This window comes from Stegostoma tigrinum, chromosome 8 (assembly GCF_030684315.1).
Source record: "Stegostoma tigrinum isolate sSteTig4 chromosome 8, sSteTig4.hap1, whole genome shotgun sequence".
Taxonomy (NCBI): Eukaryota; Metazoa; Chordata; class Chondrichthyes; order Orectolobiformes; family Stegostomatidae; genus Stegostoma; species Stegostoma tigrinum.
This window is the reverse complement of record NC_081361.1, coordinates 100,111,058-100,128,384: the sequence shown is the minus strand read 5'-3', so window position 1 is coordinate 100,128,384 and position 17,327 is coordinate 100,111,058. Positions and strand designations below refer to the sequence as shown.

The window sequence follows — 17,327 nt, the reverse complement described above, 5'->3', positions numbered from 1 at the left end:
ACACACACACACACTCAACCCCTTCACACACACACTCAACCCCTCCGCACACACACTCAACCACTCCACACACACACTCAACCCCTCCACACACACACACACACTCAACCCCTCCACACACACACACACGCAACCCCTCCACACACACACACACGCAACACCTCCACTCACACACACACGCAACACCTCCACTCACACACACACGCAACACCTCCACTCACACACACACGCAACACCTCCACTCACACACACACACTCAACCCCTCCACTCACACACACACACACACACAACCCCTCCACACACACACACACACATTCAACCCCTCCACTCACACACACATTCAACCCCTCCACTCACACACACATTCAACCCCTCCACTCACACACACACACACACAATCCCTCCACTCACACACATACACACACAACCCCTCCGCACACACACACACAACCCCTCCGCACACACACACACATACACAACCCCTCCACACACACACACACACACTCAACGCTTACACACACACACACACACACACACAACCCCTCCACTCACACACACACACACAACCCCTCCACTCACACACACACACACACACACACACTCAACCCCTCCACACACACACACACTCAACCCCTTCACACACACACACACTCAACCCCTCCACACACACACACACTCAACCCCTCCACACACACACACACTCAACCCCTTCACACACACACACACACACTCAACCCCTCCACTCACACACACACACACACACACACTCAACCCCTCCACACACACACTCAACCCCTCCACACACACACACACACGCACTCAACCCCTCCACTCACACACACACACACACGCACTCAACCCCTCCACTCACACACACACACACACACACTCAACCCCTCCACTCACACACACACACTCAACCCCTCCACTCACACACACACACACACTCAACGCCTCCACACACACACACTCAACCCCTCCACACACACACACACATTCAACCCCTTCACACACACACACACACTCAACCCCTCCACACACACACACTCAACCCCTCCACACACACACACATTCAACCCCTTCACACACACACACATTCAACCCCTTCACACACACACACATTCAACCCCTCCACACACACACACATTCAACCCCTCCACACACACACACTCAACCCCTCCACACACACACACATTCAACCCCTCCACACACACACACATTCAACCCCTCCACACACACACACTCAACCCCTCCACACACACACACACAACCCCTCCACACACACACACACACACACACACACACACACTCAACCCCTCCACACACACACTCAACCCCTCCACACACACACTCAACCCCTCCACACACACACACACACTCAACCCCTTCACACACACACTCAACCCCTTCACACACACACACACACACACAACCCCTCCACACACACACAACCCCTCCACAACCCCTCCACACACACACAACCCCTCCACACACACACACACACTCAACCCCTCCACACACACACACACTCAACCCCTCCACACACACACACACTCAACCCCTTCACACACACACACATTCAACCCCTTCACACACACACACACACACTCAACCCCTTCACACACACACACACAACCCCTTCACACACACACACACAACCCCTTCACACACAACCCCTTCACACACACACACACACACACAACCCCTTCACACACACACACACAACCCCTTCACACACAACCCCTTCACACACACACACAACCCCTCCGCTCACACACACACACACAACCCCTCCACACACACACACTCAACGCCTCCACACACACACACACACACACTCAACGCCTCCACACACACACACTCAACCCCTTCACACACACACACTCAACCCCTTCACACACACACACACTCAACCCCTTCACACACACACACACTCAACCCCTTCACACACACACACACACACAACCCCTTCACACACACACACACACAACCCCTTCACACACACACACACACACACACTCAACCCCTTCACACACACACACACAACCCCTTCACACACACACACACACACACACACTCAACCCCTCCACTCACACACTCACACAACCCCTCCACTCACACAACCCCTCCACTCACACAACCCCTCTACTCACACAACCCCTCTAGTCACACACACACACACACAACCCCTCCACACACACACACACACTCACACACACCCACTCACACACTCTCCCCCCCCACACACAGACACACACACGCAGAGACACACACTCACACACACACTCTTCCCCATACACATATACAAACACATACATACACATACCCTCACACTCTCTCACCACCCCCCCCCACACACACACATACCCCTCACAGAAGAAGCCCATTTGGCCCTTCTTGTCTCTTTTTAATCCTCCCCCTCCGTTTCATGAAGCTCCTACCATTCTCAGACTGATGCTGCTCAGCAGCGAAGCCATTCGGCCCCTTGTGTCTGTCCCAGCTCATTATTTTTTAATGGCTGGAGGAGTCACGCCAGACTCCCAACGATAGCTGTTTCTCCAGAGAAGGTGCCAGTCCTGCTGCGATTTCTCTGCGTATGCTTCCCATTTCCAGCAACTGCTGTCAGTACCTTCCACTCCCAGCCTTTTATTTGACAGTTAGCCCCCACTACAGTCCGCCACCAAATAAGCCCAAATATTTGTCCGAAATCTTTTTTCTGAAACGTTCTAAGTCCCTCAACCAGTTAAGGCATCAATTACTTCTTTACAGATTTCCTAGCCAGTTCAGATTAAATTTTACAGATTTTCTAAATGAAATAACAGTAACAAGCAGAGAAAGTGATTTTGATGTAAATAAGTTATAGTCACCTCAGCGAGGCACAGGATGAGGAAGACAGCGAATGTTGGAGAGCGGAACATTTTAGGGAGAGGAGGTCTCGAAGATCTTTCTGCTGTGGCTCTCTTGTCCTTGTGTGTGCGTTTGGGTTTCCTCTCCTTGCTCCTGGTTTGTCCCTGGATGTCTCTGAACCCGTCTCTCTGTGTGTTGCTAGCTGCTTTGTGTAGAAACGGTCCGCACGACCCTGCCTTTTATAGGCGACTCTCTCTGGAAGCTGACGTTCACCCTGCTGCCGAGGGCTGCACATCTTGTTTGATTTCAGGGTCAGGAATCTCAGGAATGTTTCTGGCGCGTTTTTTCCCAGACACCGCCCCAGCTAAAAAGAAAGAGAGAAAGCAGTCAAAACTCTCTCACCCCATCCCCATTAAAGCACGGCACAGCATTTAATCAAATGCTATTGCGGGGGGGCGAGGGGGGAGAGGGGGTGGAACATACTTTGAAGTTTGCATCATGAAATATTTACAATTCATTTCGTCCTGACTTCAGAGAAGGGGAAGTTTATTACTCCAAATTCCTAACCACTTTCTTCATCCTTCCTAAGTATTTCCAGATGGAATACGCGCAGCGACGTAACTTTATTCCCATATTTGGTAGAATTCTTGTTTTTTTCCCACATTTTTGAGCTGCCACAAAGTACCGCTGTTATCCCGAGACTGCATTTTTTTAAAATGATGCATGTAAAAGGAAGTGATTGATGTTTGCAATAAGGGGCCAGTTTGAAAAATTGTTGTAATGCTGGAATGAAGGCAGTGGAAAATGTGAGGGGTGGTGTGTTTGAGGGGAGAAGGGGATGGGGTTGCAGAGTAACATTGATAGTGACAGAACTCCTGCGTTTATTTTCCCCTATACACATACACAGAAGGAATGTGCTTTTAAAACCAATCACCGTTACATCTGAATAAGAAGTGACATGTCCCTGGAGAGATTTTAAAGAAAACAAAATCTTTTTTTTTTAAAATTTAGTCGTGAGACTGTTCCTGGGCAGATAACGGCTGCATGTTGAGTTCTGGGACTTTAAACAGGAATATTTCTCATTTCTAGACACATCACATTGTGTCCTTTTTCAATCCTTAATGCTGGGGGAGGTTTTTTTGTTGTTGAAGTGGTTAACTTTCCAAGAATGCTTGTATTTGGAGGAAGATTGTCTCACAACACAATCTGTCCCAGGAATTGCTGGAACAGTTTTGTTTTAATCTCAAGAGCCCGAGGAGAATCTGCAAACCCAGTGTGGATTGATGAGGCGGACCAGCATTAAGAAATGGGTAAGTGTCTGCTTTCCTCTCAACTGAATGGGGCAGGGAACAGGACTCTGTTCAGGCTCCAGCAGTAAGAGGCAATCCGCCCAGGACAGAAAGTGTACGTCTAATGAGCACTGCATTATTGCAAGGAATCGAAATTTCTCTGTGAAATGGTCGTGCATTGGTTTGTCATTGCCTGAATCCTGAATATTTAGCGGCTCCAGAAATTTTCTAATTCAAAAATATACTTTATTCATGAAAAAAGTCGGTGTGTGTGTATATATATATAGTCACAAACTCAGTTAGGATCTGTACTGTCGCTTATCAAACAGACCATTGGACTTTGACTCTGTCCAAAAAAGACCGCTGTTACGTATACAATAATGCGTTTGCTATGAACAAGGGATGGGATTTTTCTCAGGCAACTACCACAATATTGACTTTCTCAGCTGATACACCCAGCTGGCTTATCAGAGATAACAGGAGCTGCAGATGCTGGAGAACAAGGTGTGGAGCTGGATGAACTTCCCTGCTCCTAAGATGCTGCTTGGCCTGCTGTGTTCATCTGTGTTAGCTGGTTATCAATATCTCCTTAGTGTTGATGTGGGCAGATGCAGATCGATTCTGAACACCTCACTGAAGTTACCCTTTCTCATAGGCTAAAACTACCCTGACGGGAGTTACCATATAAAACCATCTGAATTCCCAGGGTGTCTCTGGGGGGATTTGATGTCACCTCATTTCTGAGCGAGTTCTACCTTTATCCATTTCCTGTTGGAATCCGATTTGTTTTTCACATCCAGTCAAACTCAGTGTTAATTTCAGGAGCTTCTTTTGTTAAAAGTTTCTGATGGTTTTTATTGGATCAGATCGGATCCCTGCAGCGGGAACATTTAAAGAGTGCGGAAGTAAGTTTTTCTGAAAAAAAACAATTTGTGGGGATGCAGGATTGCTGACAAAGACATTCCTAATTAGTTTATAATATCTTTATTCATACATGGGAATGTGGGCATCACTGACCGTTTATGCTAAATTGCCTAGAGGGCAGTTATGAGTCAAATACCTTGCTGTTGGTCTGGAGTTACATGTAGACCGGACCAGGCAGACTTCATGTATTGATGACAATTGACAACAACCATCATTGCATTCTTAATTCCACGTTTTTATTGAACTTAATTTCACCATCTGCACTAGCACAATCCAAATGCATATCCCCAGAGTAATATTTGAGTCCCTGGGTCCAGCAATAATACCATCAGGCTATCACCTCCCCATACTAAAATTTAAATTTAAACAATTTTAACACAAACCTGTCCTCTGGATTTTATCTGCTCAGGAATTAAGAGCTGTTGATCCACCGCCAGCCATCTGTTCCCAAATACCATACATGTGCCCACAGCTCAGGATGGTAACAGACCACCCTGCCTCCTCCCCCCACCCCGAACAAATCCCGAGCAGACTCAGTCACAAGCCAGCCTTGAACAAGCAACCAGCCATCTCAATAGTGGCATCTGTATCACCCCCCTGCCCCCGCCCCCGCCACCCCCTGCCCTCTGTACAGCATAATGCTCCAAGGATGTTTCACTTCATGGTAGAGTCTAGGATTCAAAATAAAAGGTGCTGATTTAGAACAAAGAAACCTACAGCACAGGAACAGGCCCTTCGGCCCTCCAAGCCTGCGCCGATCAAGATCCTCTGTCTAACCTGTCATCTATTTTCTAACGGTCTATATCCATTTGCTCCCTGCCCATCCATGTACCTGTCCAAATATACCTTAAAAGACGCTAACGTGTCTGTGTCTACCACCTCCGCTGGCAACGCGTTCCAGGCACCCACCACCCTCTGTGTAAAGAACTTTCCACGCATATCTCCCTTAAACTTTCCTCCTCTCACTTTGAACTCATGACCCCTAGTAATTGAGTCCCCCACTCTGGGAAAAAGCTTTTTGCTATCCACCCTGTCTATACCCCTCATGATTTTGTAGCCCTCAATCAGGTCCCCTCTCAACCTCCGTCTCTCTAATGTAAATAATCCTAATCTACTCAACCTCTCTTCATAGCTAGCACCCTCCATACCAGGCAACATCCTGGTGAACCTCCTCTGCACCCTCTCCAAAGCATCCACATCCTTTTGCTAATGTGGCGACCAGAACTGCACACAGTACTCCAAATGTGGCCGAACCACATTTAAGATTTAAGACTGAGATGAGGAAGAATTTCTTCTCAGAGGGCTGTGAGTCTCTAGAACTCCTTGCCACAGAGAGCTGTGGGGACAGAGTCCTTGTGTATGTTTAAGGCTGCGACAGATAGATTCTTGATCACTCAGGGAATCAAGGGTTACAGAAAAAGGGCAGGAAAGTGGACCTGAGGAAAGTTGGATCCACCATAATCACATTCAATGAGCAGGTTAGAGGTGCTGAATGGCCTCGTCCTGTTCCCGGTTCTTACGGTCTTGTGCCTGTGACAAATTGATTAAACATATCTACCACTAGCAACCACTAGAGGACACTCACCCACCACTAGCAGCCCGAGATGTTTTGTTATCCAGATTTGTCCGCTCACTCAGGCTCTCACTAATTCAAGATTTGTATTTATAAAAGCTCTTGCATTAATATAGCCACTTTCACAACCTCAGGACGTAGAGTCATAGAGTTATACAGTATGGAAATAGACCCTTCAGACAACGCATCAATGCCAACCAGATATCCTAAATTAATGTAGTCCCGTTTGCTGGCATTTGGTCCATACCCGTTTAAAACTTCCTATCCATGTACCCATCCAGATGCCTTTTAAATGTTGTAACTGTACCCGCCTCCCATCATTTCCTCTGGCAGCTCATTCCATTCTCGCACCACCCTCAGTGTGAAAAAGTTGCCCCTCAGGTCCTTTTAAATCTTACCCCTCTCACCTTAAACCTATGCCTGAGTTTTGGACTCAGCTACCCTGGGATAAAGGACCTTGACTTTTCTCTCTATCCGTGCCCCTCATGATTTTATAAACTTCTATAAGGTCACCCCTCACCCTCTGATAACCCCAACTCCTTCAGCCTCTCCCTATAGGTTAAACCCTCCAGTCCCAGCATCATCCTTGTGAATCTTTTCTGAGCCCTTTCAAGTTTAACAACATCTTTCCTTTAGCAGGGAGACCAGAATTGCACACAGTATTCCAAAAGAGGTCGAACCAATGTCCTGTACAGCCGCAACATAGCTTCCCAACTCCAGCCCAAGGTTCTTTGTAGCCAACGAAGGCCTAATTTGAAGTGTAGTAGCCAAGTTTCACATAGCAAGACCCATCACTTGCCATGTGATATTGAACATAAGAGCAAAAGAAATATGTGCAGCAGTAGGCCATTTGGCCCATTGAGTCTCATCCACCATTCAGTGAGATCATGGCTGATTTAACAATCCCCAACTCCACTTCGCTGCTTTTTCCCTATAACTCTCGAATCCCTCCCTGATTAAAACTCTCTCTATCCCAGCTTTGAATGACCCAGCCTCAACGGCGCTCTACGGTAAAGAAAACCACAGATTCATTCCCCACTGAGAGAAGAAATTCCTCCTAATCTCTGTTTTAAACATGTGACTCCTTGCAATGAGATGATACCTTCAGGCCTGGGACCCTCTCACAAGGAGGGAAACACACATCGACACTGTCAAGTCCCCTAAGAATCCTAGATAACACGGTGTGGAGCTGGATGAACACAGCAGGGCAAGCAGCATCTTAGGAGCAGGAAAGCTGATGTTTTGGGTCAAGACCCTTCTTCAGAAATGGGGGAGGGGAAGGGGATTCTGAAATAAATGGGAGAGAGGGGGAGGCGGATAGAAGATGGACAGAGGAGAAGATAGGGTGAGAGGAGACAGACAGGTCAAAGAGGCGGGGATGGAACCAGTAAAGGTGAGTGTAGGTGGGGAGTCTCTTCCTCCGTTACATTGATGACAGTTTCGGCACCACCTCGTGTTCCCATGAGGAGCTCGAACAGTTCATCCACTTCACTAATATCTTCCACCCCAACCTTAAGTTCACCTGGACCATCTCTGACTTCTGTCTCCTTCCTGGACCTCTCTGTCTCCATCTCTAGCATTCACCTGGAAACCAATATCCATTTTAAGCCTACCAACTCCCACAGCTACCTGGAATATTCTTCCTCTCACCCACCTTCCTGTAAAAAGGCCATTCCCTATTCCCAATTCCTTCGCCTCCACCACATCTGCTCCCAGGATGAAGCATTCCACTCCCAAACATCCCAGATATCCTCTTTTTTCAAGGACCTCAATGTCCCCCCGCAGTGACACCCAGTAACACTGAGCCCTGCCGAGTCTTCACCACCCCCCAGACCTCCCCCTTACTGAGGATGAACGGTCAGTCCTTTGTCCCCCTCCACCCACGCATCAACACATACAACTCTCGTTAGACGTCGAGCAGTTTTTCTGCCACCTCCGCCTCCACACTTATTTCTTTAACTGTGAGTCTAACCCTCCCTCTACTGACCCCTTCACCCGCCCTCAACACACCCCCTTCTCCTGGACATCACCCCAAGGCCTCCTACCCTCCCTCGACCTCTTCATCTCCAACTGCCGTCGAGACATTAACCGCCTCAACCTCTCCACCCCTCTCACCCACTCCAACCTCTCCTCTGCAGAACGGACAGCCCTCCGCTCCCTCCGCTCCAACCCCAACCTCACCATCAAACCCACAGACAAGGGTGGCACAGTGGTAGTATGGCGCACTGACCTCTACCTCGCTGAGGCAAAACGCCAACTCTCCAATACCTCCTCCTACCGCCCCCTGGATCATGACCCCACCCCCGAGCACCAAACCATCAACAAACTCATCACCTCAGGGGACCTCCCACCCACAGCCTCCAACCACACTGTTCCCCAACCCCGCACCGCCCATTTCTATCTCTTTCCCAAAATCCACAAACCCCCCTGCCCTGGTTGACACATTGTCTCTGCCTGCTCCTGCCCCACTGAACTCATCTCCACCTATCTGGAGTCTATTTTCTCCCCCCCAGACCAGGAACTCCACGCTTACGTCAGTGACACCACCCACACCCTCCACCTCCTCCAGAACATCCAATTCCCCAGTCCCCAATGCCTCATTTTCACCATGGATGTCCAGTCCCTATACACCTGCATTCTGCATGCAGATGGCCTCAAGGCCCTCCGCTTCTTCCTGTCCCGCAGGCCCAACCAGTCCCCCTCCACCGACACCCTCATCCACCGAACTCATCCTCACCCTCAACACCTTCTCTTTCAATTCCTCCCACTTTCTACAGACAAAGGGGGTAGCCATGGGTACCCGCATGGGCCCAAGCCATGCCTGCCTCTTTGCAGGTTACGTGGAACAGTCCCTCTTCCGCACCTATACGGGCCCCAAACCCCACCTCTTCCTCCATTACATTGATGACTGTATCGGCGCCACCTTGTGCTCCCAAGAGGAGCTCGAACAGTTCATCCACTTCACCAACACCTTCCACCCCAACCTCAAGTTCACCTGGGCCTTCTCCAACACATCCCTCACCTTCCTGAACCTCTCTGTCACGATCTCAGGCAAGCAGCTAGAAACTGATATCCATTTTAAGCCCACCGACTCCCACAGCGACTGAGAATACACCTCCTCCCACCCACCCTCCTGCAAAAATTCCATCCCCTATTCCCAATTCCTTTGCATCCACCACATCTGCTTTCAGGATGAGGCATTCCACTCCTGTACATCCCAGATGTCCTTGTTCTTCAAGGACTGCAATGTCCCCCCCTCAGAAAGCCCTCGACCGTGTCTCCTGCACTTCCCACATCTCACACCCCACCCCTGCAATAATCACCAAAAGAGAATCCCTCCAGCCCTCACATACCACCCCACCAACCTCCGGATACAACACATCATCCTCCGACACTTCCGCGATCTGCAATCCGACCCCACCACCCAAGCCATTTTTCCATCCCCACCCCTGTCTGCTTTCCGGAGAGACCACTCTCTCCATGACTCCCTTGTTCGCTCCACACTGCCCTCCAACCCCACCACACCCGGCACCTTCCCCTGCAACTGCAAGAAATGCTGCACTTGCCCCCACACCTCCTCCCTCACCCCTATCCCAGGCCCCAAGATGATTTTCCACATTAAGCAGATGTTCACCTGCACATCTGCCAATGTAGTATACTGCATCCACTGTACCCGCTGTGGCTTCCTCTACATTGGGGAAACCAAGCGGAGGCTTAGGGACCGCTTTGCAGAACACCTCCACTCGGTTCGCAATAAACAACTGCATCTCCCAGTCACAAACCATTTTAACGCCCCCTCCCATTCTTCAGATGACATGTCCATCATGGGCCTCCTGCAGTGCCACAATGATGCCACCCGAAGGTTGCAGGAACAGCAACTCATGTTCCGCTTGGGGACCCTGCAGCCCAATGGTATCAATGTGGACTTCACAAGCTTCAAAATCTCCCCTTCCCCCACTGTATCCCCAAACCATCCCAGTTCGTCCCCACCTCCCTAACCTGTTCTTCCTCTCATCTATCCCCTCCTCACACCTCAAGCTGCACCCCCATTTGCTACCTACTAATCTCATCCCACCTCCTTGACCAGTCCATCCTCTGCAGACTAACCTAACCCCTCCCTATCTCCCCACCCAAACTCTCCTCTCCACCTATCTTCTCCTCTGTCATCTTCGGTCTGCCTCCCCCTGTCTCCCTATTTATTCCAGAACCCTCTCCCCATCCCCCTTTTCTGATGAAGGGCCTAGGAATGAAACATCAGCTTTCATGCTCCTAAGATGCTGCTTGGCCTGCTGTGTTCATCCAGCTTCACACTTTGTTATCTCTTTCGATTCCTCCCACTTCCGACAGACGAAGTGGGTGGCCATGGGTACCCGCATGGGCCCAAGCAATGCGTGACTCTTTGTAGGTTACGTGGAACAATCCCTCTGCCGTACCTACACTGGCCCTCAACCCCACCTCTTCCTCCATTACATTGATGACTGTATCGGCACCGCCTCTTGCTCCCAAGAGGAGCTGAAACAGTTCATCCACTTCACCAACACCTTCTACCCGAACCTTAAGTTTACCTGGACCATCTCTAACCTCTCTCTCCTTCCTGGACCTCTTTGTCTCCATCTCATGCATCCACCTGGAAGCCGATATCCATTTTAAGCCTACCAACTCCCACAACTACCTGGAATATTCCTCCTCTCATGCACTTGCTGTAAAAAGGCCATGCCCTATTCCCAATTTCTTCGCCTCCACCTCATCTGCTCTGAGAATGAGGTATTCCACTCTCGAACATCCCAAATGTCCTCTTTTTACAAGGAATGCAACTTGCCCTCCTCAGTGATCGAAAATGCCCTCGATCGTGTCTCCTGCATTTCCTGCAACTTATCCCTCACACCCTGTCCCTGCAATAACAACCAAAACAGAATCCCCCCCATCCTTACGTACCACCTCACCAACCTCCGGATCCAACACATCATCCTCCAATACTTACACCATCTGCAATCCGACCCCACCACCAAAGAAATTTTTCCCTCCCAACCCTTATCTGTCTTCCAGAGGGATCATTCTCCCCGTGACTCCTTTGTCTGCTCCACACTCTCTTCCAGCCCCACCACCACCAGCACTTTTCCCTGCAACTGCAGGAAGTGCTACAATTGGGGAGTCAGGATGTGAATTACTTGCCACTATACTCCTAACCTCGGACCTGCTTTTGTAGCCATTGCGTTCATATGGTGAATCCAGCTGAGTTTCTGGTCAATGGTAACCAGTAGGATTTTGATAGTGGGGCTTCAAAGATGCTAATGCCATGATATATCAAGTGGCTGTGGTTAGATTGTCTCTTATTGGCGATGGCCGTAGCCTGTTCGTAGTTTTATAAGCACAGCAAGAAAAAGAAGTATGGTAAAAGGGGCAGTAGGGAATTACCATTGACCGGAAACTCAACTGGACTCACCACATAAGCACAGTGGCTGCAAGAGCAGGTTAGAGGCTAGGAATCCAGCAAGAAGTAACTCACCCCCTGAGCTCCAAAGATGTCCACCATCTACAAGGCGGGAGTGTGATGGAATACTCCCCACTTGCCTGGATGGGTGCAGCCCCAACAACACTCAAGAAGCTTCACACCATCCTGGACAAAGCAGCCGCTTGATTGGCACCACATCTACAAACATCCCACTCCCTCCACCACCGACGCTCAGTAGCAGCAGTGTGTACTATCTACAAGATGCACTGCAGAAATTCACCACAGATCTTCAGACAGCACCTTCAAAGACATGTCCATTTCCATCTAGAAAGACAAGGGCAGCAAATACATGGGAACACCATCCCCTGCAAGTTTCCCTCCAAGCCACTCACCATCCTGACTTGGAAATATTCCTTCAGTGCCGCTGGGTCAAAATCCTGGAATTCCTTCCCTAACAGGCATTGTGGGTCAACCCACCGCACATGGACTGCAGCGTTTCAAGAAGGCAGCTCACCCTCACCCTCTCAAAGGCAACTAGGGATGGGCAATAAATTATTGCTTTAATTGCACAAAGATCAATGTCTTCTTCTTGAGTTGTCAAACACAAACTGAACACAGGACTCCAATTAAATTTGATCAGTGCTCAGTATAACCTGAGCATCACTTCATCGATAGCAGGAACTGCAGATGCTGGAGAGTCCGAGATATAAGGTGTAGAACTGGATGAACACAGCAGGCCAAGCAGCATCAGAGGAGCAGGAAGGCTGACGTTTCAGGCCTAGACCCTTCTTCAGAAATGGGGGAGGGGAAGAAAGGTTCTGAAATAAATAGGGAGAGAGGGGGAGGCGGATCGAAGATGGATAAAGAAGAAGATAGGTGGAGAGGAGACAGACCAGTTAAAGAGGCAGGGATGGAGACAGTAAAGGTGAGTGTAGGTGGGGGGGTAAGGAGGAGATAGGTCAGTCCAGGGAGGACGGACAGGTCAAGGGGCGGGGTGAAGTTAGTAGATAGGAGAAGGGGGAGGGACATGAGGTAAGGGGAGATATAGGTGGGAGGAAGGACAGGTTAGGGTGGCAGGGACGAGCTGGGCTGGTTTTGGGATGCAGTGGGGGAAGGGGAGATTTTGAAACTGGTGAAGTCCACATTGATACCATTGGGCTGCAGGGTTCCCAGGCGGAATATGAGTTGCTGTTCCTGCAACCTTCGGGTGGCATCATTGTGGCACTGCAGGAGGCCCAGGATGGACATGTCGTCTAAGGAATGGGAGGGGGAGTTGAAATGGTTCGCGACTGGGAGGTCTGGACCTTCCTTCAGAAAATAACCCCTCTGAAGAAGGGGCCAGATCTGAAGTGTCACCTTTTCTGCTCCTCTGGTGCTGCTTGGCCTGTTGTGATCATCCAGCTCTACACCTTGTTGTCTCATCACTTCATCAACCTGTTTTCTTGAGAAACAGCGTAGGTGATGATATGTGACACTTGTGAGCTCTACTCTCCATCAGCTTCGAATCTTTTCCTGAATGCTTGTGCTGCTCCCCACCAATGTACAGTATAAAACTATCACTTTTCCATGTCTCTCTTTAATTCTGAAGAATTTTGCAAAACTGCATTACTTTTATTTTTATTTTATTTATTTATGGCTTCTGGATGAAACTAGGAAAATGATAAATGAAACAAAGAACAATGGGCGCTGGAGGTTTGAGACAAACAAAAACAGAAATCCTGCAGGTCAGTCACACCCTGTGGATGTTTCGAATCCCGTGACCCTTCAGCAGAAAAAGTTACCGCTCTAAATGAGTTCCATTCTGAGTTATATTTACACGGCTAACTTGTTTAAGCACGATGTGACGGTGCCAATGTCAGGCTGGGGTGGTCAAAGTCAGTAGTCACATGACACCAGGTTACCATCTAACAGGTTTATTTGAAATGACAAGCTTTTGGAGGAGCAGCGTGTGACTTCTGACCTTGTTCAAGCAGTGGGGGACAATTACTGGGCTCATTGGCACGGTGAGTGTGTGTTTGGGGAAGGTTGGCCCAGAAATAGCCAATTGATTGAAAAAAACAGTCAGGACCAGTTAGGAGTCAGGAATGGTCAGCAGGACAGCTCTTTGATAGGCAGCTGGGCAGTGGGGGACACTTGTGTGCGTACAACACTGCAGCATATAGCCTCCAGACACCAAAAAGACAACATCGGCTCTCACTGTGTGTACCACAGTAAGGAATTGGAAGTTAGCTTGCTATTCTCACCCATCATTTGCCTAAAAGCTGCTGCCTTCAACAAGTGATTGAGAGGCTGAACATTAGTGTCTCAACCACCCTGTGTCTGCAATATAGACCAAACGGGACTTGGTGCAAAGAAGGTTGGAGATCAGGACTGAGGAGAAGAAAAAGACATTTCATTTGATCCTGCAGGCTGGTGCTACTGAACTGTGTTCCCCTAATATTTTTGTCGTTGCCTATAACACCTTTTTTTTTGTTGTTTGTCTGTGTTTGTTGGCACACGTGTACAGGGTTCAGGAAGGGGTATAGCTTAAGTTATAACGTCATGGATGTTAATTTGTTTATCTGAGGTTAGAACTGATTTAATTTGTTGTTAAGTTCAGAAATCTGCTCAGTGTTTTCTGTGAACCTAATTTCACCACACAGGAAAATTGGGGGCTTTGATCAGTTTAGAGTCATGCAGCTGTACAGCACAGAAATGGTCCAACTTGTCAATGCTAACCAGATATCCTAAATTAATTTGGTCCCATTTGTCAGCATTAGCCACTCGTCCTCACCCTCAACAACTTCTCCTTCAATTCCTCCCACTTGCTACAGACAAAGTGGGTGGCCATGGGTACCCGCATGGGCCCAAGCTATGCCTGCCTCTTTGTAGGTTACGTGGAAACCCTCTTTCGCACTTCGCACTTAGACTGGCCCAAAACTCCACCTCTTCCTCCGTTACATTGATGACTGTATCGGCGCTGCCTCTTGCTCCCAAGAGGAGCTCGAACAGTTCATCCACTTGACCAACACCTTCCACCCTAACCTCAAGTTCACCTGGACCATCTCCAACACATCCCTCACCTTCCTGGACCTCTCTGTCTCCATCTCAGGCTACCACCTAGAAACTGATGTCCATTTCAAGCCCACCGACTCCCACAGCTACATGGAATACACCTCCTCCCACCCACTTTCCTGCAAAAATTCCATCCCCTATTCCCAATTCCTCAGCCTCCGCTGCATCTGCTACCAGGATGAGGCATTCCACTCCTGTACATCTCAGATGTCCTTATTCTTCAAGGACTGCAACATCCCCCCTGCAGTGGTAGAGAACGCTCTCGAGCGTGTCTGCCACACCTCATCCCTCACACCGCGCCCCCGCCACAACCACCAAAAGAAAATCCCCCTAGTCCTCACCTACCACCCCACCAACCTCCAGATACAACGCATCATCCTCCGACACTTCCGCCATCTACAATGCGACCCCACCACCAAAGACATTTTTCCATCCCCACCCTTGTCTGCTTTCTGGAGGGACCACACTCTCTGGGACTCCCTTGTCCGCTCCACACTCCCCTCCAACCCCACCACACCCACCATTTTCCCCTGCAACTGCAGGAAGTGCTACACTTGCCCCCACATCTCCTCCCTCACCCCTATCCCAGGTCCCAAGATGACCTTCCACATTAAGCAGATGTTCACCTGCACATCTGCCAATCTGGTATTCTGTATCCACTGTACCCGTTGTGGCTTCCTCTACATTGGGGAAACCAAGCGGAGGCTTGGGGTCCACTTTGCAGAACACCTCCGCTCGGTTCGTGATAAACAACTGCACCTCCCAGTCACGAACCATTTCCACTCCCCCTCCCGTTCCTTAGAGGACATGTCCATCCTGGGCCTCCTGCAGTGCCACAATGATGCCACCCAAAGGCTGCAGGAACAGCAATTCATTTTCCGCTTGGGAACCCTGCAGCCCAATGGTATCGATGTGGATTTCACCAGCTTCAAAATCTCCCCTGCCCCCACTGCATCCCAAAACCAGCCCAGCTCGTCCCCTCTCCCAACTGCATCCCAAAACCAGGCCAGCCAATCCCCGCCTCCCTAACCTGTTCTTCCTCTCACCTATCCCCTCCTCCCACCTCAAGCCGGACCTCCATTTCCTACCTACTAACCTCATCCCGCCTCCTTGACCTGTCCATCCTCCTGGACTGTCCTATCACCTCCCTACCTCCCCACCGATACTGTCCTCTGCAGCTATCTTCTCCTCTATCCATCTTCAGTCTGCCTCCCCCCCTCTCCCTATTTATTTCAGAACCCTCTCCCCATCCCCCTTTTCTGATGAAGAGTCTAGGCCCGAAACGTCAGCTTTTGTGCTCCTGAGATGCTGCTTGGCCTGCTGTGTTCATCCAGCTTCACATTTTGTTACCTCGGATTCTCCAGCATCTGCGGTTCCCATTATCTCTGTATCCCTGTAAACACTCCTTTTAATGGACCCATCCCAATGTCTTTAAAATGAAAACTCTATCACCAACCCTCCCTCTCAACCCCGCCTCCTTGACCTAACACGACCTGTCCATCTTCTCTCCCTACCTACCCTACCCATCTCACTGTCCAATCCCCACCACCTCCTACCTGCACTCACCTGTCACCATCCTGCTTACCTTCCCCAGCCCCACCCCTTCTCTCTCTATTCATTTCCCAGCTCCATTCTTCCTCCCTATTTCTGAAGAAGGATCCTGACCTGGAATGTGAGCTTTCATGCTCCTCTGAGGCTGCCTGGCCTGCTGTGTTCCTCCAGCTCCACACTGGGTTGTCTTCAATTTTTGTGATGTTCCTGGGAGTAATGGAGCAGAATTGCACATCAGCACACTGCCCCAAGTGGGTCGTGATGAGCTAATAGGTGCTGTTGCCACAATTGCTTTGGAACAAATGCAATGAAGATATGGGTATAAAGTTAGTAAGTAGATAAAGAATTAAAAGAAAGACAAGGTTTTGTATTATATAAAAACAAAATGGCACAGGAAACTGCTAAAACCTTCCTGCAGGTGGCAGAGGTGTTCCTGATCGACTGACAAGAGATCACAAAATCAGGTTAACAAAACGCTGGAGGTCAGGAAGCATCCATGGAGACAGAGCAAGCTAATGTTTCATGTCCAGACTCAAAACATTAGCAAGTTTTCTCCCTCTGTAGATGCTGCCAGTACCTGCTGTGATCACCAACATTTTGTTTTCACGACAGATTCCAGCATCTGCAATAATTTGC

The 17,327-nt window shown here is 49.3% G+C and overlaps 2 protein-coding genes across 2 annotated transcripts in view; one reads left to right on the top strand and one right to left on the bottom strand.

Annotated features, from left to right (window-relative positions):
* ccn1 (cellular communication network factor 1) overlaps window positions 1–3,147 on the bottom strand; it is a 12,588-nt gene extending 9,441 nt beyond the window's left edge. The window contains exon 1 of the mRNA XM_059648173.1: window positions 2,869–3,147. Coding sequence (XP_059504156.1) covers window positions 2,869–2,919 — 51 coding nt within the window. The 5' untranslated portion in view covers window positions 2,920–3,147. The remainder of the gene's footprint in view (window positions 1–2,868) is intronic.
* Window positions 3,148–3,723: 576 nt separating this feature from the next.
* The window catches only part of ddah1 (dimethylarginine dimethylaminohydrolase 1), a 147,403-nt gene continuing 133,799 nt past the window's right edge, over window positions 3,724–17,327 (top strand). Inside the window, exon 1 of the mRNA XM_059648172.1 lies at window positions 3,724–4,158. Within this exon, the coding sequence (XP_059504155.1) occupies window positions 4,132–4,158 (27 nt within the window). The 5' untranslated portion in view covers window positions 3,724–4,131. The remainder of the gene's footprint in view (window positions 4,159–17,327) is intronic.